The sequence below is a fragment of the Stegostoma tigrinum genome, chromosome 35 (assembly GCF_030684315.1).
Source record: "Stegostoma tigrinum isolate sSteTig4 chromosome 35, sSteTig4.hap1, whole genome shotgun sequence".
Lineage (NCBI taxonomy): Eukaryota > Metazoa > Chordata > Chondrichthyes > Orectolobiformes > Stegostomatidae > Stegostoma > Stegostoma tigrinum.
This window is the reverse complement of record NC_081388.1, coordinates 16,985,875-17,013,091: the sequence shown is the minus strand read 5'-3', so window position 1 is coordinate 17,013,091 and position 27,217 is coordinate 16,985,875. Positions and strand designations below refer to the sequence as shown.

The 27,217-nt window shown below is 39.1% G+C and overlaps 1 protein-coding gene across 1 annotated transcript in view; it reads left to right on the top strand.

Annotated features, from left to right (window-relative positions):
* The window catches only part of LOC125447465 (protein Hook homolog 3-like), a 49,878-nt gene that overhangs the window by 2,243 nt on the left and 20,418 nt on the right, over window positions 1-27,217 (top strand). Inside the window, exons 2-13 of the mRNA XM_048521830.2 lie at window positions 2,061-2,146; window positions 4,299-4,368; window positions 11,084-11,134; window positions 12,808-12,940; window positions 14,587-14,654; window positions 16,530-16,592; window positions 17,173-17,250; window positions 23,473-23,636; window positions 24,080-24,220; window positions 25,241-25,442; window positions 25,742-25,852; window positions 26,808-26,895. Coding sequence (XP_048377787.1) covers window positions 2,061-2,146; window positions 4,299-4,368; window positions 11,084-11,134; window positions 12,808-12,940; window positions 14,587-14,654; window positions 16,530-16,592; window positions 17,173-17,250; window positions 23,473-23,636; window positions 24,080-24,220; window positions 25,241-25,442; window positions 25,742-25,852; window positions 26,808-26,895 — 1,255 coding nt within the window. The remainder of the gene's footprint in view (window positions 1-2,060; window positions 2,147-4,298; window positions 4,369-11,083; window positions 11,135-12,807; window positions 12,941-14,586; window positions 14,655-16,529; window positions 16,593-17,172; window positions 17,251-23,472; window positions 23,637-24,079; window positions 24,221-25,240; window positions 25,443-25,741; window positions 25,853-26,807; window positions 26,896-27,217) is intronic.

Genomic DNA, 27,217 nt, shown 5'->3' with positions numbered 1-27,217 from the left:
TGCTGTGTTGCATCATCATAGATGTAAGCCTTTGGGTGAAATAGTAAACCAAGGCTTTCAATCACCTGGTCTGATTTAATTGAATATTAAAAATGACTTTGAATTAAAGGAGGAACCAGAGTGAGTTTAGCTTATATTCCTTCACCAACCAACACCATACAGAAAATAACTGGTTGTTTTGTCTTATCATATTTGTGGAAGGCTGCACCACAGAATGTTGCTTTGTGGAAAAGATAGATAAAGAAGTAAAAACATCTATAAGCTTGCTACCACATTGAATAGATGAGGCAAATGGCCTGCATGTATTTAAGAAGTAGTTGAATAAGTACTTAAAGGTGAACGGAATAGAAGGTGTTTATTGTGAGAAAATATGGGGGAGGAACCTTGTGCAGTGCAAAAACACTGACCTAGATCAGTTTGGCTGAATGGCTTGTATTGTGAGAGGTAGGTATCAGCTTCACATTGTTAGTTGTTCTTTTACCTCTGAATTAGGTTTTGGATTCAAACTGCACATCAGCCTAGTCTGTGAGCTCAGGTTCTCACCTTTCAGTTTGACATAGAGAGAGTACCACCTTGTCAGAAATACTGGTCTGACAAGGCCCCAATTGCCTGTGCCTAAGGAGCTTCAAAATCTGATCACACTTTGAGAAGTATGGTGTTCTTCTTTCAGTCAGTGTACCCTACTGTTATGTGATATTGCCACATGCAATTTATCTCTCATTTTTGCAGGTAATTGACTGCACTCCAGTAATTGATCATAATGCAATTGGCCTGTAATAATGTACTACACAGACACATTTTCTTTTTAAAACCACAACAATTTTATGACTAAACCATGAAATTCATGGTTAAGACTGAGATCCTTTTTAGAAAAGTCACCAAATGACCATAATAAATTGGCATGGTTATATTTACATTGAGTGCTATAACTATTCAATTGAGGTTGGTTGAAGATCTGTCATCTGTTGTTTGTTTGTTTAACTTAGGTCTGAGTATACTGATAAGTTGCAGGAATGAGAGGTCATAGCATTGAAACCTAGAAGATTCTGGAGTGGCTTGTCACAATAGATTGGGATTTTCCAAAGTAGGTGGCAGGACCCCAAGTTGAATCACAAACTAAAACTTTGGATTCATGAAGTCTGAGGCAGTGATGGCTGTTTTGGAGCTTGAAGCAAGTTACAACAGCTGTGCCCCCATTCTGTTAGGCCTTTGCTCTCTCAGTTTTCATTGAAGTGATGTGATAATTTTCAAATGCAAAATGTGGTCGTGGTGGGAGTGAGTTTGGGAGGCACTGGGGTGGATGCTGAGAAAATGTTTCCCTTCGTGGGGGAATCGAGAACTAGTGGGAACAGTTTGAAAATAAGGGTTGTCCCATTTAAAACAAAGATGATAAAGAATTTCTTCTGAGAATGTCATTTCTATTTGGAATTCTCTTCCTCAGTGAGCTGTGAAGGTTGGGTCATCTAATATTTTTAGGGCTAAGTTAGACAGATTTATTTTGAAACAGGGAGGCAAAGTTGAATGGGGCCAAATAGGAAAGAGGAGTTAGGCCACAATCAAATCAACAATGAACATATTGAGTGTTGGAGTGGGCTCAGTTGACAGAATGGCCTGCTGCTATTCCTATGTCTTATGTTGTTTTAGTGCACGTAAAAAGGTAATGGAACAACTCAGTCAGCATCTTTTAAGTCTCCACGTCCATTTTATGTGGAGGAGAAACAGTAGTTGTTACAGATGTGGCTACTATTGTTTTTAATTTGAATCGAAAAAAAACTGTCTGCTCAATATAGAACAATTGTTGACACGCTGTCCAAACCAGTAAACAAATGCAAAAGAACCTTGACAGAGCATTTGTTAAAATTGTGTCATCACTGTTGCAATTTAATGTCCTCCTCTCTTGAGTAACTCCTCTCTTTCCACTGTTAGAGTATAGTTTGAAACTCAGGTCTCTCAAAATCTGTCGTATTAAGTGAATGTGTAGTTCGAAAATATAGGCCTATTATACTTCCTACTGATTTTTTTTCTCTTTGGTATAAAGTCATATCTCGGTAATGTTTCAGCTCCAGACATTTCGCGTGCCATCGCCCTGCACCACCAAAGAGCAGCTGACCAGTGGAGTTGCAATTGCTCAAGTCCTTAATCATATGTAAGTTGTAAAAGAACATTTGGATGTATTTTAAAGCTAACATATAGAATTGCAACTTACTGATGTTTGTATTTGCATTTGTTTTAATGTGATATTGTGTAGTTTCTTGTAAATGAGTTACAGGGCTGTAAGCTAGGTTTGGACAATGCTGATAATGGCTTTATAAATGCCGCCTGAGCAATGGAGGGTACTTGCATCGAACAATTGAATCAAGTACATCCTTACAAATATCAATAAGGTTCATGTGGTGCCTGTCACATGCCAGGCATTGACCTACATGGTGAGTGGCCCTGACTAACCAGATCCAAGACAAACATGGGCCCTTCTGCAGTCAACGTCTGCTGCTGAGGCCTCAATATAAACCACTAAAACGTTTATGGACAGACGTAAATACTGCTGCCCATTACTGAGGAGTGTTCCCTCTATAGATTAATCATACATAACGCAACAAGTGAGAAGCTGTCACTTGACTTTGGGGATTTGCATTTGCTCAAGTAATTAAAGTACATAACAAAACCAAAAGAACTGCAGATGCTGTAAATCGGAAACAAAAATAGAAACTGCGGAAAAGCTTGGCAGATCTGGCAGTATCTGTGGAGAGGCATCATAGTTAACTCAGTTCTGAGGAAGGGTCACTTGATCTGAAGCATTAACCCTGATTTTTGTCCACAGATGCTGCCAGACCTGCTGAATTTTTCCAGCAATTTCTGTTTTTGTTTCAAATAAGAATACATATTGTTCAGATAGTACACGGTTAGAGGATAATTAATTGAATAAAGATGCACAGATGAAATTGTATCATTATACTTCATGATATTTCTGTTATAAATTCCTATTTCTAAATTTTTAATATTAAGTATGTTGTGTAAACTTCTTATGTTGTAGTACTTCCGCTGTCAGGAAATTGAGATTATGGTTATGCTTAATCAGGCACCATCAGATGTGCAAAAGAGAATTTAGAGAGGAAACTGTTGACAGGAAATGTGCAGACAAGATTTATTAACATATTAATTTGTCTCAGGTATGGAGGTAATAGAAATGAGATCTTCTTCATTTTTGAGGTACAGTAGCACACTGTGAAATTGTTTCTGTCTTGTCTGGAGGGCTACCTGCTGCCATTGGGAAAGGGAAGTTGTCACTGCTGCCTACAATTTGAGGTGGTCATTCTGCTCTGGTATTCGAAAAACTAGTTTGGAAGAAGTGGCGTGACGATAAGGGATTGTTTAACTCTCAGCACCGCCATGCCAGACTGTTTCCCCTTCCCTCTGACATTATCAAATAACCTTGGCCACAATAGCAGTTGTGAGAATGAGCAGTGGCATCTCCAGCATAAAGAACTATTTCCCAATTTCACTTGATTCTACTCCATAATATAAAGTATGAATTTGGAACAAATGAAAATGTATTTAACAAAATCACATTCAATCTGTGCTGCCATAGATGACAATTTGAAAAACAGTGCTATGTCAGTGCAAAGCAACAATTTTAAATCTGCTTTACTTTGTGGAGCTGGTGACCCTGTACTTTTTATCTGTGACAGGTAGGAGAAGATTATTTTTCCTTTGCACTGCAAAAAACTTTGAAAAGTTTTTTTGAGTTTTCTTTCATTGGACTTGAGGAACTCTGATATTTTATTGCCAGTCTTTAATTGCTTTTGAGATGGCAGGGATGAGCTGCCCTCTTGAATAAAGCTGAGTAGCTTGTTAGGCCATTTCATATCATAGTTAGCAGTCTTCCATCACATTTCTGTGTGTCTGGAGTCACCCATAGGCCAGACTGGGCAGATTTCCTGCTGGAAGGGACATAGCAAACAGGGTGAGTTTTTGTGACAATTGTTTGCCATTGTCACTATTGACAGTTTAAAAATTTTATTTGGTGTTTTATTCCAGATTTATTTAATCAATGGAATTTAAATTCTTCAGCTGCCATGGTGGGATTTGAACTGTGGCTGTATGGGTAGTTCATTAACAAAATCAAAATGCTACTGATCCCTGCTGTAGAGTATATAGAATTAAGCAGTGTGCTTAAAATATTAGCATAATGCAGTGTCTGAACCATAACTTGCTCTTGAGTTTGTAGGTTTGTAATTTGTTAATCATGAATTTTTATTTTATGTCATGAGACAGTTTCCAATTGTTGTATTTTTTTTCAGTGATCCTTCTTGGTTTAATGAGACCTGGTTAGGGCGTATAAAGGAAGACATCAGTGACTGGAGGCTGAAGGTATTGTCATAGATTGCATTCAACATTTTTAAAAGCTTACTCAACAACATGTGTTTTACGGACAAAATAGTGCCAAAATATATTGAGTCTATTTTCGGAATGTGATTTGATATAAAATAACCAAATAAATATTTAATAATGAGAAGGGCATGGAAGCTGGGGACATGGGGAACCACGTAGCGATGTCTTGAAAAGAGTTCATATTACAAAAGAGGTCTTAAAAGGTATATAAATCCCAGGGACCTGATCAGTTATTTTCCAGAACTTTGTGGGAAGTTAGGGAAGAGATTGCTGGGCCTCTTGATGAGATACTTGTATCATCGACAACCACAAGTGAGGTGATGGAAGACTGGATGTTAGCTAATGTTGTGCCATTATTTGTGAAAAGCTGTAAGGGAAAACCAGAGAACTATAGACCGGTAAGCCTTACATCAGTGATGGTTAAGTTGGAGGGGATTCAGAAGGAAAAGATTTGAAAAGGCAAGGACTGATTGCCGGTAGTCAACCTGGCTTAGCGTATGGGAAATTGTGTCTTGCTAACTTGGTTTTTATTGAAGAGGTGTCAAAGAGGATTAATGAAGGCAGAGTGATATACATTGTCTATATGGACTTCAGGAAAGCATTTCATGAGTTTCTGCATACTAGCCTGAGTCATAAGGTTTGATTTCGTGGGATTCAGGGAGCTAGCGAACTGGATACAAAATTGGCTTGAAGGTAGGAGACAGAGGGTGGTAGTAGAGGGTTGCTTTTTGGATTGGAGACCTGTGACCAGCAGTGTGCCACAAGCATTGGTGTTGTGTGCTGTGCTTTTCAACATTTATATAAGCGAATTGGATGTGAACCTAGGAGGTGGAGTAGTAAGTTAGTAAGATGACACCAAAATAGGTGGTGCAGCGCACAGGAAAGATTATCTACAGTGCGATGACACTTTGACTAAATGGGTGAATAGGCTGAGGAGTGGCAGATGGAGTTTAATTTAGATAAATTTGGGGTTTTGCATTTTGGGAAGGCAACCAGGGCAGAACTTATACACTTATGGTAGGGCCCTGTGGAGTGTTGCCAAACAAAAAGGGCCTATGGATGCAGATGCATAGCTCTTTGAAAGTGGAATTGCAGGTCGAGGCAGTGGTGAACAAAGTGTTTGACGTGCTTGCCTTCATTAGTCGGAACATCAAGTATTAGATTTGGAAGTCATTTTGCAGCTGTACAGGACATTGGTGTGGCCACTTTTAGAAGACTGCGTACAATTCTGGTTGCCCTTGAGAGGATGCAGAAAAGATTTGCAAAGGCATTGCTGGAACTGAAGGGTTTGAGTTATAAGGAGAGGCTGTATAGGCTGAGTTTTTTTTCCCTGGAACATCGAAGGTTGAGACGTGACCTTAGAGGTTTATAAAATTATAAGGGGCATGGATGGGGTGACTAGCCAGGGTCATCTTCCCAGGGTAGGAGAGTCCAAAATTAGAGAATATAGATTTAAGATGAGAGGGAAAAGATTGAAAAGGACCTGAGGAATAAATTTTTTTATGCGTAGCGTGGTGTATGTATGGAATGAACTGCCAAATGAAGTGGTGGAGACAGATACAATTACTTCGTGAATTACTAATTTAAAAGGTACCTAGATGGGCACATGAATAGGAAGGGTTTGAGGGATATGGGTCAATTGCTGGCAAATGGGACCAGATAAGATAGGGATGCCTGGTCTGCTTGGACAACTTGGACCAAAGGGTATATTTCTGTGCTGTATGATTCTCTTCTACACAATTTAGAAACTATTTTCGGTTACATCAACTTTGGACAAGAATATTGGTGGACGCCATTAATGTAGAGATCATATTCTGTGCTGTACTGGGGACACTTGGTGACAAAAGTCCACCAGCCAACCTCAGCAGCATGATCTGTGATTCCCACTGAGGATCATTACCTGGAGTCCTCTGCTGGAAATAGCTGACGTAACAAGGGAGTCCAGCATGGCTGTGAATCCCAGACAAAATCAAATGGCCTTACCATTTAGGAAAACAGCTATTTGGATTGTGCTGTGGAGACCTTTGACATCAGTAGACCCCAGCTAACTCTAAAGCAGTAGCTGAGGGAGCAGAACAAAACTCCTGTTATCCTACCCTGAACTTCTATCCTCCCTTCTTGTTGGTACTGACTTGACAACCTATTAAATTATCCTGATGAGTGTGAAAGGATTTGTTTTCTCCAACTATTGTTTTGTATATGTGCCAATTCATTGATTTTTTTTGAATCATGTTTTCTCTCTCACCCAGCCAGGAGCTTGAAGCAGTTTTGATCCCATTTGCCTGCACAGTACTACAACTGTGCAGCAGGTCAATTTGAAATGAAATAGAGCTTGCTATTAAGTTACATGACTTGATAAGAATCTGATCCATGCCCTGCATTAGTAATTCAGAGTTGCGGGAAGATAAAAGCAAGTTGGGGATAAAAGATTGATTCATGGTTTATTCTGTACATGTACAGAATTAACTAAGTAAGAGAAAATGTATATTGTGAGCGCATGTCATATGAGACCATCATTTTGTATTGACGTTGGTTTCTTATGTGATGACACCATGAATAAGAAACTGTCATCCTCTCCTGTCATTTCAATGAAATGCTATATTGGCTGATAATGAAAGATTCCTTCCAAAGTCTGAACTGAGGTAGCTGATCATAATTGGAATGGCTATAGAAACATAGAAGCAGCAGCAAGCCATTTGGCCTGCTCTGCCATTCAAATGAACTTGGTGGATCCTCTATCTCCAAACCTCACTCCTCATTTCCAATACCCCTTGATGCATTTAGTATCCACGTGAATCAATCTTTTATCCCCAGCTTGCTTTTATCTTACTGCAACCCTGTGAATTACTAATACAGGGTATGGATCAGATTCTTATCAAGTCATGTAACATAATAACAAGCTCTATTTCCTTTCGAATTGACCTGCTGCACAGCTGTAGTACTGTGCAGGCAAATGGGATCAAAACTGCTTCAAGCTCCTGGCTGAGTGAGAGACAAAACAGAATTCAAAAAGACATCAATGAATCGGCACATATACAAAGCAATAGTTAGAGAAAACAAATCCTTTCCCACTCAAACTCACGTAAGAAACCAACGTCAATACAAAATGATGGTCTCATATGACATGCGCTCACAATATACATTTTCTTACTTAGTTAATTCTATACATGTACAGAATAAACCATGAATCAATCTTTTATCCCCAACTTGCTTTTATCTTCCCGCAACTCTGAATTACTAATGCAGGGCATGGATCAGATTCTTATCAAGTCATGTAACTTAATAGCAAGCTCTATTTCATTTCAAATTGACCTGCTGCACAGTTGTAGTACTGTGCAGGCAAATGGGATCAAAACTGCTTCAAGCTCCTGGCTGGGTGAGAGAGAAAACATGATTCAAAAAAACATCAATGAATTGGCACATATACAAAGCAATAGTTGGAGAAAACAAATCCTTTCACACTCATCGGGATAATTTAATAGGCTGTCAAGTCAGTACCAACAAGAAGGGAGGATAGAAGTTCAGGGTAGGATAACAGGAGTTTTGTTCTGCTCCCTCAGCTACTGCTTTATAGTTAGCTGGGGTCTACTGATTATATAGTAGAATGTGTCCCAGGTTCATTGATTTCTCATCAGCTTGGTCTGCTGTATTTTTTGATATGACACCTTGTCTAGGACGTGAAATCCCAAAATAAAAGAGAACCATTGCTACTATACAGTTCTTAGTAAAGAAAGGAGACATTTGCCCAGTGTCCACACTTACACTAACTGTTCATTGGCTTTTATTGGAAGTTTATACATGGGGTAAAAAGGTCTCGTGGCATGTTGATAATATTCCTACTTTTAACCAGAAGTTCTCGGTTCAAGTACTACCTGCTCTAGATATGTGTTGTAATAACTGTACAGGTTGTTCAAAATATCTACACATGAGGTGGTGCAGTGAGGACAGGATCAGAATATAAGAAATTGGAGCAAGTGTAAGTCATTTGGATTATGGCTGATCTTCTACTTTAATTCCTCCTTCCTACATGATCTCTATATCACTCCAATCTGTAATATACAAATAACGAATATAACAGGTCTGTACTTTTCACAGGCTACAGCACAGTGTAACACTTTGAAATAAACAATTGTTATAAGTTGGTCAAGATTCTCTAAGACAGCCCTTAAGTGTCCAGCAGTCTACTCAACAATTGTTTGCAGATAGAACTCCATTTTTTACCTTGAAAATTTTATTGCAAAGGTCAACGTTTTCTGATTGTAAACTGCAGTTTACACAGACTGATGTAATATACCTGCCTTCTGCTCCTGTAAATCTGGCTTGTCTTTGTTTCCTTCTCCTGTTTGTTTTTGATGTCCTGTATGTCGCTTGTACCACATGAAGCCAGATGGTCTACTAATATTCACCCTAGACACAAGAAGCTTAGCATGGTCCAAATGTATTTATCGGTTCATATTCCAGCAGGAGCCTACAGCCTTGGGAAGAAATTTTGTACTTGTGAAATGATTGCCATAAATTGCTGAACAGATGACCCCAACATTCAGTACCCATACAGAAGTTGTACACTGTGTCCCCCCCACCCCCAACACCACCCCGTTCACGTACGACATTTACACTTCTCCAGGGCAAGTGGTGGAGGGGAGGGGAAGGAGGAAAATAAATGCTGAGTCAGCGAAGCTCACATACGCTGAATTAACCAAAAGAATTTACATGAGCAGTCAGCCTCACTTTTTCACCTATAAATGCACGTTTTTCTTCCTGGTTCCTTATAACTGGACACGAGATCAAGCAAGTAATATGGGCTTTGTCACAAAGATGCACTGAACTTTAAGACCCTCTTACTCTTTGAATTTGATGCCCAGGCATTCCCATGCTGATGATTCACTTTTGCACTTGGCATGGAGAAGTATAGATGTTGTACATGAATGGGGTGGTGTTGGGGGTGTGGCATGTAAGCTCAACCCCATTTTGATGGTATTTTTTTGACGAAGACATCCTGAGGTGGTAGATCTACTGGACTAGTAATCTAGAATCCCAGATCAATATTTAGGAGGCACATAAGTTCAGATCCCACCATGGTAGATGGTGAAATTTGTATTCAATAAAAAGCTGGCCCATTGTCGATCCTTGTTAAAACCTATCTGATGCACTAGTGTCCTTTCAGGAAGAAATCTGCCATCCTCGCCTGGTCTGGCCTATATGTAACTCTGGTCCGAGAACAATGTGGTTGACGCTTAATTGCATTTGGGAATCACCTAGCCAGTGATGTACATGTCCCATGAACAAATATTGTCACATATGGACACCTATAACTATGATCATGAACTTTAATTTTGAAGAGCCAAATCAGATTGGTAACTATTTCATATAGTACTTCAGTGTAATTGTTAGATTTTACTCAGTTCTGGATGTGAGTTTGCTCGCTGAGCTGGAAAGATGGTTTTCAGACGTTTCATCACCATTCTAGGTAACATCATCAGTGAGCCTCCGACGAAGCGCCGGTGTTATGTCCCGCTTTCTATTTATCTGGTTAGAAAGCGGGACATAACACCAGCGCTTCGTCGGAGACTCACTGATGTTACCTAGAATGGTGACGAAACGTCTGAAAACCATCTTTCCAGCTCAGCGAGCAAACTCACATCCAGAACCTCAACCTGAGCTACAAATCTTCTCAAAACTCATTTTACTCTGTAATGTCAGTTCTGTTGCCTGCTTTCAAATCCATTGTTGGACGTTAATTTTAAAATTACCACAGCAGATTTGAACGTTGAAAGTAGAAACCTGCCAGTTGCCATTCACGTGCATGTTCATGGCTATTACAAAAGTCAGGTAATGAGTGTAATGCTGCCCATTATCAGTGGGGCAAGAATGAATGTACTTCAATCTTCTATTGAGACAAATGTAAACTTTAGACTTTGTATCTAAAAATATTAAAAAAGCCAAACTCAAGCCTTAGTATATCTAAGTAATTATTTCCTGAATTTAATATTGTTCGAGAGGATCTTGCTTTATGCTCAAGAACTTTCCCACTAACAGGCAAGCGTGTTAATTGTGATGATAAATCATAATCTCTGAATGTTTCTTTAGTTCCTATTCCTAATAATTGTGCTAAAAATCCAGAATCATACATCAATGGTGTAAGTAAATTGATTTTAAAGTACATAATAACATACTACGTAAAATACATTTCCATTCTTTAACTGGTTTGCATGAGATTCCTTTTCTGAAACTGCAGTAATTTTGTGAATTTATAATGTGATTGAGAAAATTGATGTTGTTCGGTGGCTCAATGATCAGCACTGCTGCTTTACAGCACCAGGGACCCAGGTTCAACACTCTTGGGTTACTGTGAAGTTTGCATATTCTCCTCATGTCTGTATGGGTTTCTTCCAGGTGCTCTGGTGTCCTCCCACTGTCCAAAGATGTGCAAGTTAGGTGGATTGGGTGTGGTAAATTGCCCTGTAGTGTCCAGGGATGTGTAGACTAGGTGGAATAGTCATGGCAAATGCTTTGTTACAGCTATATGAGGGTGAGTCTGGCTGGGATGCTTTTCAGAGGGTCAGTGTGCATAGATGGACCTAATGGCCTGCTTCCACACTGTAAGGATTCAATGAAAATCAAGAGCCAAACTCCTGACTGTTATCTTCCTTTGTGTTTTATGAAGGATTCTAACTGTTTAAATCTGTTATCACAGGTAAGCAACCTGAAGAAAATCCTTCAGAGCATGTTGGAATATTATCATGATGTAAGTATCCCTAAAGTTTGCTTATAGAATGCATAAACAATCTGTAATTGCAATGTTTTTGTACGTAACGAGAAACTACGAATGTGTATTTATAATCCCAGCTGATGATTGTACTGGACAAGTTGGATCTCAAGAGTGAAACCTAGCTTAACCCTCTCTGATGAAGGGTCTAGGCCTGAAATGTCAGCTTTTGTGCTCCTGAGATACTGCTTGGCCTGCTGTGTTCATCCAGCTTCACACTTCGTCATCTTGACAGATCATATGTTTGGTTTCCTGAAATATATTTCCACAAGACTGCTAATGCTTTTTTAAACAAAAGAACGCAATATAAGTATGGCAATTTAAAAAGATATAGACATGAATAAAAATAAAATTTCAGTCGTTTTCCCAGCAATATCCTTTAAAGCCGCTCAACCCCGTGAAACATCACTCCTATCTTAATCCTTTATTTTACTTAATTGAAGAGGTTAGAAACATTTCTTTCCGATTTATTTAGCAGATGTGATTCTTTCCATTACTGTCTCTCCCTGAAATACGCAGATACTTTTAACAGTGCTGTAAAATGGCCCAGCAAGCTACTCAGTCAAAAGGCAGCTGGGCATAGACAATAAATGCTAGCCTTATCAGCAGCACCTACAACCCATGAGCAAATTTGAAAATGAATAAAATTATCAATCACAATTGTTTATCTGTCACCTCCTTAGCCAAATCATGCTAAGGTTTATATAATTCCCCTTCGTTCTCATTACAGGTACAGATTTTTTTTTACTTCTAAGTTCATGAAAGATGACTTAACTTGCTGCGTTATGGGAGTATATGTTAAGCAATACAAAGCGCCACAAGTTTAATGGTCTCTCTGATACTTTTCTACCATTCCCTAGCACCATTGTGAGACGGCAGTCTGTGAAAGAGCATTGTCAATAGGCTATCACCTTGAATCGCTGGGCACTATTCAACCCCCATGATTCGGTGCTACTGGGAGTTGAGCCCTCAGTAGGTATTACTGTACAATACCAGTTGATCTGTCGGTATTATTGGGTGTGAGAGTTAAACTGAGGCTCCCTGTATCCTGTAACCCTAAACCTAACAATCCCCATTAGCTATTTACATTAGAATTGAATAGTTGAAAGTCCACCTGAGGAGAAACAAGACATTACACCTACCTATGTCCAAATGTCCAGTTAGTAGCAGCATTATAGATCTGGATGCAGTTTGTTGCCCTGAAAGTATAGCATTTATTTCTGCTTCTTTCATGGGATATGTAGTCATCACTGGCAAGGCCAGCATTTGTTACAATTGCTGAGCCACTTTGTAGCGTGTTTAAGAATGAACCATACTAACATGCTACTGGACTCATATGTGGACTAGGTAAGAATACAAGATTTTTCAGTAACCCGAATGTTTTTCGTTTAAAGAAAGAACCCAGATGAATTGAGTTTTGTAGTGGGATTTGTAATTACCTATGATTAGCTTTCAATTGCAGAGTTTTTTTAATATTCACTGAATTATTTAAATTCTTTGAACCGCATAGTGGGATTTGAGCCCATGTTTCTAGCCCGTTAGTCTAGACTTCTGGATTACTAGTCTACTGACGTTGCCACAGCATCACCGTTTTCCTACTTCAAGGAGTGCTTCAGAATAACTTTGCTTTGAAAATCATTTTCTTTGCACAGGTTCTGGGCCACCAGATTTCGGAGTATAATCTGCCAGAGGTCAATCTGATAGGAGAGCACTCTGATGCGGCAGAGCTTGGGCGAATGTTGCAGCTTGTGCTTGGCTGTGCTGTCAGTTGTGAGAAGAAACAAGGTAAGATGCCAGCTGTTACAGTGAGCCATGTAAACATATGAATCAGGAAGATACGTAAGCTGAGGCTGTACCCTCGGGGCCCTTGTCTCTCCTACTAGTGGAGACATCTTCTGCGTGTCCACTTTACTCAGGCCCCTCAGTGTTCTGTACATGTCAGTGAGATACCCCCTCATGCTTCAAACTCCATCAAGCAGAGACCCAGAGTCCAAAACCATGCTTCATATGACAACCCCTCATCATCAGGATCATTTTTATAAACACCCTCTGAATTTCCTCTAAGGCCAGCTCATACTGTGTTAGATCTGGGGCCCAAAACTGCTGACAGTATTCCAAATGGGGTCTAACTAGATCTTTATATAGCTTCCGCAGTTACATCCCTTGTCTTGTATTCAAGTCCTGTCAAAATGAGTGCAAATATTGCATTTGCCTAAACTCCAATAAATTGTTTAAATATCATTCCTTTTGCATGTGGCAAAGCTGACCCTTCCTGATTATCTTGTGTTTTCCCAAGTGCCCAGCTATAACTACCCTTGTGATCAATTCCAACACCTTCTCCACAACAACTGCTTCAGCTTTTCTGATGTGGATTTACCACTGTCTTCCAAACTGAGGAACTGGATGCTGTAGTGGAAATGCTGCACTTTCATCTATATCATTTGGTTTTCAATGCATCCCAGACTGGTTTGAATTGAAAACTGGTTTAGCCAATCTTGGTGGTAAGAGTCTGTTGATTCAGTTGAACTAGGGTATTGTCAGCCCAGTTCTGAGAGAGTTCCCAGCACAAAATTGCCTGTCATTGCATACCACTGATGTAGCATGATGATAATCGGCTGATAATGAAACATGTTATCCTGCATCAACTTCAAAATGACCACCATATAATCAAGAGTGGAGTAACATAGGGCTTTACTCTGCATGAACTCTCACTTCACGTGACTGGGAACACACAACACTGACAGACTGGGTTCTTATAAGAGAAAATGTTTCTTCACTTGACAGCATTCAGCTTAACGAAGGCTTAATAAGATACATAAATAATGAATAACGTTAGAAGTTGATGCTCCAAAGGAATTTGAAAAGTGGGGAAAGGAATGAGAGAAATCCACACCGTTGCCTGTCCGCAAGGTTGCAGTTTTCTTTGCTCTAGTTGTTTTATTTTTTCAAAAATGGAAACATGATTGTTGCTATCATTTTTTTTTCAGGAAAATAATGTGTCTGTTTTTCATTGCTGCCTTCTACCTCAATAGGGCTGCAGTACTTTCCAGATCATGGATCTCTCTTTATCTGTCACTAAGCTGCTTGTTTTTCATTTGAAAAATCCTTTCTTTTTCTGCCTGTAACCCAGCCCACAAATGGAATGCTGTGCTGGCATGTGGCATTCCATTAAACAACCCAGCTGCTCGCTGGCAAAATCCAGCAGACAGAGTGTAGAGTTCAAATGGCAGACAAAGCTTGAATTAGAAATCTGCCCTTGAGAAAGACTTTATGCTATGTTACAGGCTCTGGATAGCTTGGTTTCTTCTAAATGTTCACTTCGTAATTGAGATTCTGGTCCCTGAGACAACTTCAGAGTGATTTATTCAATGCTTGTTTTGAACACAATGAATGGGCTACTGTTTGTCGACTGACACACTTTTCCCTTTCAGAATATATCCAGCATATCATGACTCTGGAGGAGTCTGTTCAACACGTTGTCATGACGGCCATTCAGGAGGTAAGCAGACCAGAGCTGACTGTCGCTGGGATAAACGAAAGCAGAACATTTTTTTTCAAACTGCCTTCAGCCTGTGTAAAATTTGATCGATCCATTTACGGTGGAAATGTACAAGCAGAGTATCACAGCTATGTATGGTTTGGCTTCACGGTCAGTCTGGTGTTGCATTAGGTAAAACACAAGGACATCTAGGTGATGCAAGGCTTCAGGCCACCAATGTTTCTTAGTCTGGGGCAATGGGACATGTATAGTCACTCCAGCACTTACCACATGCCCTTTACAGGCCTGTTGAATTTCTTATCTGACCCTTTCCACACTATTACAGCTTGAAATCTCAGTCCAGACCTACATGGTTATCCAAATTAAAACTAACAATTTTGATTTAAATCAAAATTTACATTTGTGACAGGCTGCTTTGAAAATTTTCAAATGTTTTAATGGAATTACCATTGGGGAAAGTGGAAGCGGCTGTTTCTAATAATTAGAAAAATAATTTAATTCTGTAATAAGATTCTGTTCTTCTAATTCATATTTTCAATTTCCCATATTGTGTTTTCAATGAGTTTTTATGTGAAATAACTTGTAAAATGTGGAAATAATGAATAACTTATTATTTCAACAGTTTGAAGAAATTAGCTGCAAAGGCTCAAACTTAATATCAAATCTTTTTGTCATTATTTTTATTAAGAAAAATGTTAAACCCTATTTTTTAAATACTTGTGTAAAATAGCAAATATAGTGATAAGATGAAGTAAACAACAGCTAGCAATGCAAGCCATGAAAGCAAGAATTGATATTGTCCCTTGAAACATCCCAAGTGTGTTTGCGAACTGCTTTTGTTAGGGTGGTCACAATCATTTTAGAGGGTATCAAAAAAAATGTGGGCAATTATTTTGTTTCACTTTTTAGATTGGTTGAAGTGCGATGCTTGGCCCACACACAAGTTAAGAGTAAGGAGTAGTCCATTTGGCCTCTTGAACCTGCTGCACCGTTCATTAAAATGTTGGCTGATTTGGTTTGGACCTCCACTCCACTTTCCTAGCTAATCCGGGTCCACTTTAACTTCCTTGTTAGTCAACAATTTGTTTGCAGATCTCCATGCCCTTTCAAATAGTTATGTTAATTCTCTTTGAACTACCTGAATACGGGGATAGAGCTCTCAATGAAGGTTGGAAAAACTGGAGAACTCCACTAGAATATTGTTTCAGAGACAGGAGGAGCTGCAGATGCTGGAGAATCTGAGATAACAAGGTGTAGAGCTGGATGAACGCAGCAGGCCAAGCAGCATCAGAGGAGCAGGAAAGCTGATGTTTCGGGCCTAAACCCTATTTCAGAAAGAAGAGGAGAGGCCCGAAACATCAGCTTTCCTGCTCCTCTGTTGCTGCTTGGCCTGCTATGTTCACCCAGCTTTACACCTTGTTATCTCCACTAGAATATTGACCGTTTTATATGCTCAAATCCTAGAGTGGGTCTCAAATCCGTGACCTTTACCCTTTGAGGCAAGCGCTAATGCGGGTTTGATTGGTAGTTTTTTTCCCTATATTGTAATTAGGAACCTGACATTTAATAGACATTCATGGTCAAATATGTGTTTCTGAGAGATTCTAATAACCTTCCTACACATTTTTTGATTCTCCTGCTGTGTCCTTCCTTTGTTGATTTCTTTGAACACTTCAGAAACTGGAAATTAGATGCACCTAATTACTTTGTTTTTATAATATATCTAAATCAATCCTTCGAGGCTTCACTACTGATTATAAACCTTTGTTCAGTTATGTGTCCATTTGTCTTGTTACAATCCACTTTAGATTTTCTGCAGCTGTCTGTTTGCATGTAACACTGCACTGTTAATCATTAACTTTCCTTCCACATCAGCTATTGACCAGAGACCCTTGTGAACCTGTGCATAGCAGCAACTATGGTGACTTGGATTACCAGGTAACTTATTTTTAAGTTTAGCTATTTCTATTGATAATCTAGTTACAAAGATGGTGCTGTTAAGTATGATGGTCTTGTGGTGCATTTAGGTCCCTGAATCTGAGCCAGAAACTCCAGGTTCGAGTCCCATCCCAAAACCTGATGGCTAAGGAAGATGTATTCCTAATGATGGCTGACTAAGGTGCTTGTTCACCTATTAGTCCCTCTGATAACCTGTGGTAAGCAGCAAGAGTGGAAAAGTCTGCAAGCCAACTGAGGTTGTCCTGGAATCATGCATCTCATACAATAGTCTGTGGCTGTCCCAGAGAAACTGGCAATGGAAACAGACATGTGCTTTGTCTACTTTTTTATATGCCTTGAGGCTCGAGAATAAGTGTTACCTTGTTTCAAAAATAAATTATTGACAGACATTTATGGATGGAGGTTATTGAACAGTTAAGTTACTTCACAGATTGTGTTAATAGTTAATTTAGACTTTGATACTGCTGTTGGGTTCACGCCATGGCTAGTCTCCTATACCCAAGAGTGAATAAAGTAATACTTTGTGCGTGTTGAATTAAAGTAATCTATCATCTTCCAGTTGAAGAGATTCACTTTGTGTGATGAGGTGGAATCAAAGGATGAGCTCTCTCAGCGTTGCCATGAACTGGATCTCCAGGTAAGTGCTTATCAATAAGTTGTATGCAATTAAAGTCTCTATTGCTCAAGAGAACGTGGGATATTTGAATGGATCCAGTAACTCTTATTGACAAAATTGCACATAAAAGATGCAGAATTATTATCTGTTAACTTATGAATGAGCTGCTGGTTTCTCAACCAACCAGTCCACACAGTCTGCCTACCCCATCGGTGACAGCTTCATGCAAAGGAAGATTCAACTTTTACATTTCTGGACAAAATTGTTTTAATCGGCAAATGCAATAGCTATATTTTTTCACCCAGTTATCCTAAACGTTTCACTATTTGAAAGGCAGATTGTGCTTTGAGAATAGGGGACAAAATAATGCCTCAAAGATTGTTTCTCTTTTAACAAAATATTTCACTTCATGTGCAACACCTCACAGGTTTATTTTTCCGAAACAAAACTGTGATTCTAGTAGCTATTTTGTGTGGCAGGCCTAGCCCCTGCTGTTACCATTTCCTGAGTCGCAGAGATCTGACATTACACATGTTGCTCATCCAGCCTGCACAGTGTTGCAAAGCTCTGTGTTTTTATTTTTTCCTTTTATGTATACACAATTTTTGTACCTTTTTCTACATTTACATATCAACTAAAATTATGTTTTTTTAAATAGAATTCAGTGATTACCTCCTCAAAATTAAACTGGATTTAGAAAGTGCTTAAGGATTTGGTAATTGGCATTTTTGAAAACCTCCCTGCTTTTTTCAGATTTGTACATCATTATGTTTTCATAATGGAGCCCACTAAAACCATTGAATAAATAAATGGAAGGAGAACCCTGATGCATAACACTGTCTTTGTTATGAGAAGTAGGTTCAAGTCTGGACTAGTTGGGATATTTTCTGTCATTAGTATTTTCAGCTCAAAGGCATCCATGTCACCATAACAAACTTATTTATCCTCAATCTCACAGAGTAAGAGATGAGTTTGTGTTTGTGTTAACGTATGGATTTGACCCCGTTTCTTGCTGTCCTCTCAATTGCTTTTTTCCAAATGCAAGAAAGCAACATTGGCAAAGACCTGAAAATAGATTTCCCAAATATAAGTACTTTGAAAGGATTCTGTTTTTCTAAAACAGGATTATCTAGAAGCTGAACCACTGATGTATACTTCACTTCCTAATGAGCAACACAGTTTTGTTTGGTGTCACATCTCACTTAGGTCGCACACTGGAAGTCATGCCCATCTATTCCCAGAGTTGTGACAAAAGTTAAAGATTTTTTTAAAGAAGTATGCAAAAGTTCTGAAATTTGATCCAGGTTGCACAGGCCGCGTTTCTATACTTAACAGTAATTGCTATTTATTAAAAGTAATTCAATTCTAGCTACAGATAAACAGTTATAAACTGTTGGCATAAAACACGATTAATTCAAACGCTAATCCTCTTATAAATTTTCTCCGTACATGTGCATAAGAGAGAGAGACGTGGAAATGGTGGGTGGGAGTGACTGGAAAAATGTTTCAGTCGTTCTGAATTATTGAGGTTGCTGACGTGGTTCTTAGGATTCTTATCCTGATCAGATTCTGCTTCTTAGTTGTCCTTCTGTACATACTTGCACTGGTTTTCAAGGGGGTGGCTAACTAGCTTACAAAATTGTCTCTGACTTGTCAGTTAAAAGTCACAGTTCACAGCAACTGCTGAAAAAAATCAACTGGCTTTCTTCATGTTTAAAGTGGTTTACTGAGGAGAATGGAGTGAGAGTTCCTGGCAGGTGGAGACCTGATATCTTGTTTCTAGCCCCTAACTGAGAACTAATCACATGGTTCTTGGCAGGCAGAAAATCTGTCACAATAACTAGTCTTTAATCTACAAATCAATCAGCTTCTTGTGCTTAATCTATATGCGACCTGTCAGGTAATGTTTCCTTTAAGTTGCATGTGCAGTCTCTCTGAAGGTCTACGCATGGCAGTCAGCAGCTTGACACCATTCACAGCATTGACTTCTGCTTCCAGAAGTTGCTGCTGCATACACACCTTGGAGGTCCATATACAAGAAAAAGAAGTAGTGGAAACAATGCCTTTGTCTGCAAACTCTGCTGTAACCCACAGATATACAAACCGTATTCACAATGGGTATAAGTTACTTGCTTTCAAAGCATGCAGCAGTCCTTGGTTTTAGAGTTCTTTGTCATTTCAGTTCACAGTTAAGAAAGTGCAAAGTTAAAAGTCTTAACATTGGTGTTTTCCAAACAGCAGCAGTTTGTCAATTTTTCACTTTGGGCTAAGGCAGGGTTTCCTCAAGTGTTGGTCTGGATCCCAGGTGGGGGATCACAAGCTAACTTCTTGATGTCTTGAGATCCAAGGCAGTAACCAATGCTGTGGAGCTGGTACCAAGTTACAACAGCCAAGTTGTCACTATAATTGGCTCTTGCTCTCTGTTCTCATTGAGGATCAAGACAAATGGGGTAACACTGGGCTACAGTTTATAAATGGCATTAATTTAAAAGAAAGAGGAACTTTTAAGGAAAATGTTTTGCTGGATCATGAATGAAGTATGCACTGGTAAGTTTGTACGACTGAGTGTAACTTTATTGAGAGACTTTAACCAGTTTGTAGTTGTGATGACTACGTCAATGATTTATTTACCCGTGAAACTATGCACATGCTGTTACTGATATTGCATTGTTTCAATTACCAAAGTAATAACAAAAATAGTTTGGTTACTGTTATTTCTGATTATTGTGAGCTGATTTCCTCGTCAAGATTATGACAAGGGTTATTAATGTGACCACAGAAAGTTGCTTGTGTGGAAATGGCTTTTTTATAATTTGAGGTTGAAAAGCATGCTAAATGGTAAGATTGCTTCTTTGTAGATGCACTATTGCCAGTGGACATCTAACAACTTTGGAACTCTGGCTTTGATGATGCTCTTCCAAAGCTGAATCGATTATTTAAAGCAGGGTGATTTCTAATTTCTCAATTTTAAAGCTTCTAACGTGACCATTCTATAGTAACAGTTGATTTTAAAACTATAATCTGCACTGATACTCTTGTCATCACAGAGCCTTTGTGTTTAAATGCAGGGAATTTAGTTAACCTCCTTAAACAGGTGACTAGCCTGCTGGAATGCTATGCTTATAGAAGCATGCTGTCAAGAAAAGAAGCACGGAGAAAAAAGCATTGGGTTGAAGAGTGTAAAATAATACAAGTCTAAATCTGTTAGTTTACAAGTAAACTTGTACTAATAAAACAAACCCAGATAATTTGTTTATTAACATGTAGCACTCTAAGTGCTTAGCTTTTTGTTCAAAGATCATAATTCTTTTATTGGGAAATGAGAAGACTGGGATTGGACAGAGAGGCAACAAAAAAACTGAGCCAAGAACCTGCCTCCAGCAGAGCCCACATAATGGTGTTTTATAGTACCTACTGTCTGGTATTTATAAACTTATAGTTGCAAAGAATATAACAGCATTTGAGTAAAGACGAAAACTGGTTTCTGATGTTGGGAAAATGACATACACCTAAATCAGTGTTGCAGAGATCAGACAGCAGGCCAGCTTCCCATAAGGGCCAAACTGTTTTGTTATTTCCTCCAATCAACAGTGCATCTCATGGTGAAACATGCAATCGCTGTTAAGGTTTTAACTGATCAGTCAAACTATGTCCCTGTCTTCCCTGCAATGATGTGAGATTCTTGGCATGAAACTGTACAGTGAGAGGGCTTTTTGTTTTAAAAGGTAATTTTGATTGCTGGACTGTTTGTGTTGTAGCAAATTTCTTTTTTCGGAGAAAAATACAGATCTCGCCAAGTGTATGAACTTGAGAACCATCTTTTTATCAAGAAGTGATACTCATTCTGCAATTGTACCCCTCTTGTATATAGGAGTTGGGAGGGAGAATCTTTGCGACAATGCAAGGTAATTTATCTTTCAAGGTGAAAGTCTACCCATAAGCTGGGTTCAAGAATATTTCGAGAACTACCCAGTGGATAAAATGTCCTAGCGGAGAGACTGATTCGGGTTTTGAGTATTTGTGTATGCATCACAAGTACGATGTACCATTCCATGCAAACTTACTTTAATTATTCAGTTCAGTAATTTGTCTAATACGTTTGCTTCATAAGGGCTAAAGAATAAGTGACAGGGAGCCAGGTTCAGGTAAGGTTTTAAAAACAGTAGATCCCTTCTTAAAAAAAATATATCGTTTTAACAATATGGCTGTACAGTACATTAACCTACTTGGTGTCAAAGTCCTGCATGAGCACACTTCATATTAACAGTGTAACCTAAATGCTACCCTTAGCATGGCTTTCATCATAGTGGCTTAAATTTTCCTTTGCAATGCCATAAGTTATAAATTATCTGCAAAACATTCAAAGTATGAAGTTAATTTGATGTATAGTTCTTTTAGGAAGGTGTGATAAATGAAACTAATCTTTCACTTGTGAAAGATTTCATAATTGGTTCATTTCAAGACCAAGTTTTTCAGATAACAAGGTGTGGAGCTGGATGAACACAGCAGGCCAAGTAGCATCAGAGGAGCGGGAAAACGGACATTTCCGTCCTAGACCCTGATTTTCTGAAGCAGGGTCCAGACTTGAAATGTCAGCATTCCTGCTCCTCTGATGCTGCTTGGCCTGCTGTGTTCATCCAGCTCTACACCCTGTTATCTCTGATTCTCCAGCATCTGCAGTTCCTACTATCTCTTCAGTTTTTCCATTCCCCCTTCTCACTTCTCCCTCCTCAGCTCAAGGGTTACTGAGGCAATTGTACCACCCCTCCTAGCACTACATTAGAAATGGGTAATGTAGCACAGCCAAAATATTTAGTTGGCCATTATGATTTTGTTCAGTATTTAAGGGGAAGATGATCACTGGACAAATAATCCAGAGGCATAGTATTCTGGGGATGCTAGATCAAGTCCCAACTCAGCAACAGATGAAATTTAAATTCAATTAATCTGGAAAAGAAATATAATTTCATGGTATCAATTACCTAGACAATTGACAATGTTGTAAGCATCCAGCTGGTTCACTGATATCCTTTCAGGGAAAGAAATCTGCCAACCTGTCACCTGTGATTTGTCCAGGTCACTCCTACCTTGGCATCCTATTCTTCCCAGGAGGCTATAGTCCCACTATGGGTCCTGATTCACCCTACCCTGGGGACAGTTCTACATACTGTTGACTGTTAGTTATTTTCTGAAATGTTCCAGCAAGTTGCTCAGTTCAAATACGATTAGGATGGGCAATCAGGGACATCTACACCTAATGAAAAAACAAGTCATGAAACATCTGACATGTCTGTCTGCCCTTGGTCAAGGAACATGTCTCAAGCAAAGCTTGGAGTAAGGAAGAGGAAGACAAAGAGAAGACTCATGTCTAGTAACAAGATATGTGTGTATAACTCAGAAATATTGTTAGCTGCTGTGGACAAGGTGATTTCCCAGCCCATCTACCTTTTTCTGGCTGTAAAGAAGCCAAGAGGTTGGCAGGGAGTCAGTTGACTTATACTTGTCATTTGCCTGAAAATGGCCGTGCATGATTAACTTGATTTCAGTGCTGTTTAAGTGCGCATGCAAGTTTTGTGAATACTTATGAACCACAAAATGCCATCACGTTACTATCCTGATTTTGTTCATGTTTCCTATCATGTGCCTTGGTTGTTTTGTTCATTTAAAGCATTCACAATTGATGTTCCAACTTGGGCCTCACCATACACACCAAGGGAGACCTTTGATTGAGGGAGGTAATTCGTTGCTACTGAAAAGCAACTACGTTTTGATTGTTTATAGAGACATCTAACAGCTGTGTTATGCAATTCTATTTGCAGTTGAGCCCAAGGACAGGAAAGAAGAGGTTTATAAATGTAGATACTATGCCGAGAAACCGGTTTGAACCGCTACTTATAAAACTGTCCCTAAACAGGGATCAAAGTAACAGTACAGCTGTAGCTTCAATTTAGGAACATCACATTCTGTAGAAGTGGGTAAATATGTTGGATTAAGAATACACCAGTATGTAAGGGCAGTCACATTTTTAATGCCTTGTGTTCATTTTATTTTGAAAGCAGACTTAGTGGGAAGAAAAAGTTATGTTTGTTCTTTGTCTAGGAGGTGATTCTATCAGATGGCTTTTATCGAAGGGGTTTGGAGCGCTGCAGATGAATTCACTAACCTTCACTGATCAGCAGTGATTTTCCTAAGGCAGTTCTTTACTCCTTCCAAGACCGTGACTCTTTCAAGTTTTCCCCTCAGGTCGCAAGTCTTCTGGACGAGAAGAGCAGCTTGATGGCTGAGAACAAAGTGCTGCGTGAACGGATGGCCCGCTCTGATTCCTTCGAGGAATCCACCAGTGTCACCAACAAAAAACTCCTTTTGATGCAGAGTCAACTGGAGCAGTTACAGGAGGAAAACTTCAGGTATCTTTCTTATTCTATTAAGTTATTGCATGCAGTTGGGGGTGGAAAATAATGAGCAAACCCAGACCTTTGAGAATACTTAAAACAAATTGCATGTCAAAATCAGGTGCCGAAAATTATTTTGTAGTGGACACCGTCCCTCGCGGCCAAACTGATTAAGACCTGTTTTTCTTTTTAAAATAAGAGCTTGTATTCTATAGGAATCTGATTCATTCTAAATATCTTGAGGTGCCAGAAGATATTAGAAGAAAAGTAATTTTGACTAAAACTGAATGGAACAATCCTTTCCTTCCACCTTCTGTTTTAATGCTGCCCTGGTTGGCTCAAAATAAACCTGGTACTTGTCAATGGGAAATACTAGATAGACAGGGGCATCCAAGATTCCAGCCTAATACCCCATTTTTTTCTGAAGAAAAGTTAAACCCTTCCTGTTCCTTCCCCAGGTTGGAAGGAATGAAGGATGATTTTCGTATTCGATGTGAGCAGATGGAGAAAGAGATGTATGATCTGCAGCGCAGGAATGATGAGCTCACCAGCCTGGCTGAGGAATCACAGTCTCTCAAAGATGAAATGGATGTTTTGAGGTAAGGTTACAACTGCTGGTTGCTAATTTGCAAACTTAAATTGCATGGTAGAAATATTTTGTACTTGCAACTTGAGCCAAGTTGTGTTTTTGTAGCAGAAGTAATGAAGAACTGAGTAGCAACCAGCAGCTGGCAGGAACACCCAGCTGAAGGGTCGTGCACTCACCACAATCTATTCATAGACTATTGTTACAATAATGGGTAGCGGCTGACATCCTTTTTTGTTAATGGTCTCTGTTCTGCTTGTTTATCTTCATTAACCGAAAGTGTTCACTCCCTCATTTATCCCTCAATTCCTCACCAGTGGTTTATTTTTCTTTGGGACTTCCAGTTCTTGGGATAGACCAGTTATTTCAGTCTTGATGGATTTTTAGAAAGTTCTTGCTCTTGTGCACACTGGTTCTCAGGTTTCTGTTAAATACTCAAAATGAAAGCCTACCAAGTCAGCAAGTCAAAACATTTAGTTGACAAGTCGTATATCAGCTCTTGTGCTATATAAATTCCATACATCCTCTTGGGAAAGTTCAAGTGAAATACAAGGCATTTTGAAATAAGCTTTCCTCTTATCATCCCAAACAACCTATCAACTTTGAAACCCTCATGATTTTTTTTCTCCTGCAGTTGCACTCTGTCATGTATCATTTCTTTCTGGAAAAATTGATGTGCACTTAACTACCACGTCCTTCCTTTCCAAACAACACCAGGAGTTGTCTAGTCTTCTGGGCTTTTGTTCTACTTCACCTAATTAGAATTACCTGACTTCCCAATGTGGGCACCGAGCAAGGATGTTAGACAGCACAATAAAAACAGCAACAAATAGCTAGGAAAAATAACAAAAATTGTTATTGGTACATGAAGATATTATGTCATTGTGGAACTGCTGACTCAACACAAGCTTTCTACTTTCTGGCTAAAGTAAGGAACTTTTACTTTGCAAGTGTAAAAATGTCTTTAGAAGGTTTCTTTTAAAACAGTAATGAAATCAGAGGAAATGAGAGTTTTGTGGATGCTGTTTGATAGGCATTCTTCCGACAAAGTCAGTAAGCTGGAGGCTACTGTGGAGGCTTACAAGAGGAAGCTTGAGGATTTGGGAGACCTGCGTCGACAAGTCAAACTCCTGGAGGAGAGGAACACTGTGTACATGCAGAAGACCTTTGACCTAGAGGAAGAGTTGAAAAAAGCAAACTCAGTACGTAGTCAGCTGGAAACTTACAAGAGACAGGTAATGTGAAATGTGCTATTTATCGCATTTTATCCGATGAAATTTCTGCCAATCTCTAACCTGCTCCATTGGCTGGAAGGCAATCAGTAACAGTGATTCTATTTATCACAATAATCACCTTATAGTTACTTGACCAAGACTAGCTTAAAATAAATTGCATGTACGCCAGTCCACATTGGAAACCACTTGTGACTATCTTGCTACAGATCTGTTGAACTTGTTAAGCTTCTTTTCCGGTCAAACTGGAGTAAAATCTGACCTTTTCTTCTTAATTTCTCACTGTGTTTGAAACAATGAAGGTTCATGAACTTCAGAACAAACAGACAGAAGAGTCAATGAAAACAGAGAAGTGGCAGTTTGAGTTCAAGCACTTACAGGAAAAACATGATGCACTGCTGAAAGAGAAAGAGGTAAGTGCTCAATACCAAAATTATACCCAGTCCACAGTGGAAATCAAAACACGTCCATCAGCTTGAATGAGTGGACGATCAGCATTTCAAGTGTTCCGACCATGATCTTTGGAAGTGAAAAACAGAAAATGTTAGTAATCCCTGAGCGGGCTTGCAGTTTCTGTGGAGAGAGCAACTGAACTTAACATTTTAGGATGAAGGGTTACCTCTGTTTCTCTCTTCAAAGATGCTGCCTAATCTGCAGAGCATATCGAGCAATTCCTGTTTTTATTTCAGTTTTGTATCTGCTGGTATAATTGCTGAGCGTCCTGTTGATGCACCAAGCAATAGTAAAAATAGTCACTTTTTCCAGAATTGGATGATTAGGAGAATTAGTTTAGGATGGGCTGCAAATGAGACATTGAAGAGAATATGAAATAACAGCAAAATACTAGAGAGACTCAGCAGGATTGGCAGCATAAATGAAGAGAGAAACAGAATTAACGCTTCAAGTCCAATATGACTATTATTCAGAAGTAAAGAAATTATATATCATTGATATGTTTTCATTAACATCTCTGTGACCTTTGCAGAATTTGTTTAACGCCACTGGCTAACTTACCTGTGTGAATTTGGGATAGCTGTGATTCAGAAAATTTTGCCCATTATTAGTCTTTGGGCTACATTTTCCATGGAATCACTTTTTAGTAAGAGAACCCAACCAGAAGCACCACCCTAAACAATAACTGGACTTTTCAGCAGGAGATCTGCAAATGAAGGAATTTGTTGGCCAAACTGCCGCCTTGCCAAGCTGTTAGTATTGTGGGAGAAGTTGCAACTGTGAAATGAATACACTGTGGAAATTTCCTATTGAAAAAGCATTAAACAGCAGTGGTCCAAATGCAAAATGTTAAACTTTGCATTTAATTGTAGTTGCTACATACCAGCTTACTTTAATTGAATTTTTTTCCCCCAGCGGTTAATAGTAGAACGTGATGCCCTCAGGGAAACCAATGAAGAGCTGAGGTGTGCACAAGTGCAGCAAAAGTTCCTGAACAAAGCAGGTAAACCAGTTGGTGTTGTGTGCTAGCAGTTGGTTCAGTTACTGGTTTAGTAATCAGCATAGCTGGATCAATGATCTTGAGAGAGAGGCTTAAAATCTAGCTAGTTTACTTCAAGTTAATTAAATCTGGAATTAAAAATCTAGCATTGGTAACAATGAAAATGTAACAACCTGATATTATTTCTCTGGTTCAAGGAAGTAAATCTGGCATTTTCATTTGCTCTGGGCTTATAAGTGGTGCCAAAGATATGTGAATGATGCTTAATTTCCTGCTACAATGGCCCAAAGCTACTCTGTATATTCATGGTTTTCTGTAGAGTCAA